Below are 5,613 nucleotides of genomic sequence, written 5' to 3' on the forward strand. Positions count from 1 at the left end.
TTCATATTATTTGTTTGTAAATTAGTCGTTTAAGAAGCCGGTGAAACATATAATCATACATAGGATAAATATTTGTCATTAATTAATTAGTTAAATTTTTTTTTGAATAAAAATAATAATAATTAGAAACACTAATTATAATTTATTATAAAAAATTTACACATGAGTAAAATAAATTTCTTTATTATGTAGAAACTAAAATCAAATTTTTTGTATTTCACAATGACTAAAGCAATTTTTATTTTTTTTACAGACACTCAAATTAAATTATTTTAATATTACAAAGACGAAATTTAAAGTCACTAATTACCGATCGTTAAAAAAATTAATTGTGCTAAGGGTTAGATCAAACAACAATGTTTTTATTTTGCAGTGATTTAAACTAAAAAATTTATTTTAAATAGATTAAAATCAAATTTTTTATATTTAAAATTGACTAAATACATGTTTAAATAAAAATATATTTAACCTTAAAAAAAATAAAAAATAAAGATCTTGAGACTTGAGAGAGTTATTGTTGGGTTAACTACTACCGCCAACCAACAGAAGAGCATGTAAGCGCCACTACGCCGTGATTGCGGATTTGAAGGCATCTTGTTTGTGAATCTAGAAAGTCAAATCATTCATCATTGCATGTGCTGTTTGCAAATGGAGCCCACGGCATGTGCTTTCTTGCCAAACTCACCTATATCATTATCATACCACTGACCCACCCGTATTTAAGTTTACTGTAGTATATTTATTTATTTTTATAATAATAAAATAAAATAAAAAAAGTCTATCTCTAACTAAACAGATTATATAATGTTTGATTCTAGCTAAATATAAATCTTTGTTTGATAAGTTCTACGCTATTCTCTACTTTAAAAAAATAAAATAAAATAAAAACTAACTGACGTAACATGCGCAAACATGAAGTGAGATTTTAAGGTAAGAAACCGCCGCACAAACGTTCTATTATATGCCGCATAAGGTCAAGGAAAGGAGAAAAGGAATAAAATGAAAGCAAATAAAATAAAAGATGACAACCAAAAAGAATAAAAAGAAAAGTAAACAAAAGAATCGTTGGCTTAGATAAGAAATCTCCAGTTGGTTAATTGCTGTTGATTTACGCGGTATTCGTAATAATGAATTGGAAACATTGTAACTTACAAATGCTAAAAGGCAAGGGAACAAAACATCATTATCTGCTCACTAAACAACACAAGAAAATACATCAAATATTCTTCTGATTAAAAGATGTTAAATAATATCATACAATTATAATTTCTATAATATTTCCCTCTAAGAATCCCAATCATCCACTAAAACCAATTCGCTAGCTTTAAAAAATCAATAAACAGCAAGACTTATATTGCAAGAACACCAAAAAAATAAATAAATGAAGTTTGTGATACAATTTCGCAATGCTGCTAGATCAAAACGCCTTAACCTTCACAATTCCAATTGAGAAGCAATTAGAAGTTGTGTTTTTATCATTTTTGTTACCGGCAATCCATTGAATCAAAGGAGTCTGCAAATCCTGAAGGTTTTGCAGGAATGCTTGATTGGGTTTGTGAGAAAGACATGTCATTAAACATTGTTGAAGTGCCTTCATTGGCTTGCCATCTTTGTAGAGCTTGAGGAAGGCTCATGTGAAGGTCAATACCATAACCTTCTTCTTCTTCATGGTTGGTAGGTTTCCATTGCTCCACCAGAGGAACCAGGACATTCACTGCATGTCCCATATCTGGCCTCTGGTATGGTTCACGAGCAGTGCAATGGCCGGCCAGCTCAGCAATTTTATATATGCTCTCCATGGTTTCCTCGTCGGGGTTGAGTGTTTGATCAATTGCCTTAGGGATGTTCTCCTTGTTGACTAGTACCCTACGGAACCACGAAACCAAATGAGATCTTTCGTCGGGCATAGTATCATCCAAGGCCCTTCTACCAGTAATCAGTTCCATCAGAACTACTCCGAACGCGTAAACATCTACTTTGGTCGTCACTCTTCCAGTGGCTGCAGAGGAATAAGATTACAGTTATTACAAGTCATGGCATAGGCCAGCATGAAGCAAACGCAACAATTCACATCTGATTAAATTTAGCTCAGCTAAATCTATGTAGTTCTACAAATGCAACCCAAACCTATGAGGCTATGACAAAATAGAAGCTCCAACTAACAAGTGCAATAAGGAAGCTGGTTAAGGAGCAGTCAATAAAACCCTAAATACTTCTAGCTATTAAAGAAAACATGTATTAATAAATTTTGGTATTTGCAATTAATAAATATTATTTCTTTTCAATCAATTCATTCCACTTTTTGTTTCTTTAACCAGTGGCTTTAGTTAGATTATTCATTAGCAATGACTTAAGAAAATTATCAGTCTTCCAAAACAATCCTCTTAATTACTTCATAAAAAATATTTAATACTAACTATCTTTCCTAAGATATCAAATTCTTCCTTAAATATATTTTCTTTATTAAGTTTTATAAAGTATTAGGAGGATAAAGGAAAACTCAGAGTAATCCAAGATTTGATGTAACCAAGAGTATTCATATAGCTTCAAAAAGGATAGTTGGGTGTCATCAACTTGTAGCAATCTATCTATCTAATATCTATAAATGGAAAAACATGTATGATGAGCCCAGAAACCATCCACCAAGGGATGTATAGGAAAAATCAAAATACAAAATGGAAAAAAACTCATGAAAAGGAACAAAAAAAAAAATACAAATTACTAGCCACAAAGAGGGAAAAACATCATAGCTAGTAGTACAGAAATATATATAGGAATTAAACATCAATAACTTTCCCTTCAAATTGTTTTTTACTTTTTGTAAGCTACTCTTTTAAACAAAGCATGGTATGAAGTGTAATAACTTATAGATAGTTAACAACCAAAAATGGAAATAAATAAGAGCTTTAAAACTTTAGACAAGCTTAATTGAAGGCTTTCTATACCTGCATATTCAGGTGCTAAATATCCAAATGTTCCAGCCAACCTTGTCTCAACCGAATATTTCCCATCCGGAGCATTTTTAACCAACCCGAAATCGGCAACCTTTGCTCTCATGTCATCACCCAATAGTATGTTAGAGGGTTTTAAGTCCCTGTGAATGAAGCTTTGCTGAGCTAAGCTGTGCAAGTATTCCACTCCCCGCGCTACATCCAAAGCTATTGCTACCCTTTGTTTCCAAGTCAAAGGAGCACATCCATTTTCACCCCAATCAAACAGATGTTGTGTCAATGTTCCTTGAGGCATATACTCATACACCAAAAGCCTTTCATTTCCATTTATGCAGTATCCTAAAAGAGCAACCAAATGCCTATGCCTAACTTTAGTTAGAACTGCAATCTCTGCTTGGAACTCATTCAATCCCTTAGTTCCCACTGCAACAGATTCCATCCTCTTCACAGCAATCTTAGTTCCATCATGCAATTCCCCTTTATAAACAACTCCAAATCCTCCCCTACCCAAAATGTTATCTTCACTGAAATTATTGGTTACTTGCCTAAGAACTTGGATTGAAATAGTAACATTTCCACCCTCAAAAACCTGAATGTCACTTCGCTCACTTCCCTGACTCTGTAACTCGCTCGCAACTCCAGCATATCCATTAGAATTGGAAACACTCATAGCATCAATTTTAACATCAACTTTTCCATTTTCGGGATTATTAACCCTTCCGAATTTCCCATGCCGCCTATTCTTAGCATAACATTTACAAAACACAAACAACACCACTGCAACAAAAAACACAGCAATAACAGCTATACCTGCAATCCAAGCAGCCGAAAGTGAAGATTCACTTGCCTTTCCTGAAGGACTTCCACTCGGCGCACCACCAGAATCCTTTGGTGGAGTAGTTCCACTTCCTCCACCACCTCCAGAAGGCCCAAGCAAAACATTACCGGCAGAATTGAACTTAACTTTATCTGAGAACTTAGGAACCTCTCCGGATAGATTATTGTTAGACACATCAAAAACCTCAAGTTGTGCCAAACCAGTCAAACTCCCCGGTATAGAACCCGACAAATTATTACCACCTAGATACAAATTCCTCAAATCAGTTAAATTCCCAAATGCAGGTGAAATAGTTCCAGTCAAATTCTGCTTAGCTAAATTAACTGTAATAATCTTCCCTCCTGAACAAACAACGAAGCTCCAATCTTGACAAGGATCATTCCCTTTCCAAGAACTAGCCAACTGAATCGGATACCCAAAATCAGCAGCAATATCAAGCAAAGTAGTAACCTTAGGATCACAAGGTCCAGGCGTATTTCTACAAAAGCTATTGATCCCATCATCAAGAGTAACCTTTACACCTTTCCCAAAAGAAGGAAAAGGACCCTGCAACTTATTGTTATCCAACGAAACATTCTGCAAACTAGATAAACTCATCAAAGAAGGTGAAACAACACCAGTTAATTGATTATCACGAAGCTGAAGATCATACAAATTAGTACAATTTGACAAATCAGGAATTGGACCGGTGAACTTGTTCTTCTGAAACCACACTTGAGTCAAGTGAGTCATCGAAGAAAGCACGTCGATTGAACCAGTAAAACCAAACCCATCATGCTGATTGTTGAGCCACAAATTCTGAATCCCGGATCCGGAAAACGAGTTAGGTAAATCTCCGGTGAGGTTATTATAAGAAAGACGAAGATCCTGCAAACTAACCAAGGGAACGAATATATCCGGCAAGGAACCAACGAGGTTCGTTTCACCGAGGTCGAGTTCAACAATGTTCGAAGACTGATTCAACTCAGTTGGAATCGTCCACGGTGCGAGGTTGATATTTTGGGAAATGGAGAGTTTCTGGAGACTCGTGAGTCCGTTAAAGCAACCATCGGTTATCGAAGTGAAGTTATTGCTTCCGAGGAAAACCGTTACAAGCATGGAGAGATCAGCGAGTGAAGGTAACGCGCCGGAGAGCGAGTTGGATTGTAGAGAAAGGGAAGTGAGTTGAGAGAGCGAGTTTAGATCGGAAGGTAGTGTTCCACTGAGTGACTTGGAAGCTAAGTTGATCGATGTGACGCGGTTTGAGTCGTCACATTTGACACCGGTCCAGTTGCAGAAGGTGCTCGACGACCACCCTGAAGGAGTTGGGTTAAGGGATTTTGATAGCTTCGACATGAAGACGCCATCGTCGGCAATGGCGGTGTGTAGGATGAGAGAGAAAGAAAGAAAGAGTCTAGAGAGAGAAACTAGGGTTTTTTTGGGTTTTGATTTTGAGTGAGTCATTGAGATTTTTGGGAGAAGGAGAAAGACACCAGAGTATGGTGTTAGAGTTGCGTGAGAGAGTATTTAGATGAAACAAAGAAGATAACTAAGCAGCCTAATGCATGTGGCAGTTATTGCTGCTTTCTTCTTTCTATTTTTTTCATTTTCCTTTTTTAATCTTTAGTTATTAATGATGACCTAGTATTTCAGGACTTAGGTTGTTTAATTGAAGAAATTAATGCATTTATACATCATTGAATTCGTTTTTTACAGTGACTAAAGTAACATTAGATTTTTGTGTTTGCACCCAAAAAAAAATAGGTGTTTACAGGACAAGAAGTGGCAAGTGTTTATAAATACAATTTTCTTTTTTAGGAAAATTCTACAGTGAAGTCGGTAAAT

At 35.6% G+C, this 5,613-nt stretch overlaps 1 protein-coding gene across 1 annotated transcript; it reads right to left on the reverse strand.

Annotated features, from left to right (window-relative positions):
- Window positions 1–1,169: 1,169 nt before the first annotated feature.
- Window positions 1,170–5,368, reverse strand: LOC101496001 (receptor-like kinase TMK4). Its single transcript, XM_004502200.4, has 2 exons — window positions 2,946–5,368; window positions 1,170–1,999 (listed from the first exon to the last, which is right to left on the reverse strand). The coding sequence occupies exons 1-2, from the start codon at window positions 5,230–5,232 to the stop codon at window positions 1,485–1,487; spliced, it is 2,802 nt and encodes a 933-aa protein (XP_004502257.1). The 5' UTR covers window positions 5,233–5,368; the 3' UTR covers window positions 1,170–1,484.
- Between the last annotated feature and the right edge of the window lie 245 nt (window positions 5,369–5,613).

The sequence above is a fragment of the Cicer arietinum genome, chromosome 5 (assembly GCF_000331145.2).
Source record: "Cicer arietinum cultivar CDC Frontier isolate Library 1 chromosome 5, Cicar.CDCFrontier_v2.0, whole genome shotgun sequence".
Classification (NCBI taxonomy): domain Eukaryota; kingdom Viridiplantae; phylum Streptophyta; class Magnoliopsida; order Fabales; family Fabaceae; genus Cicer; species Cicer arietinum.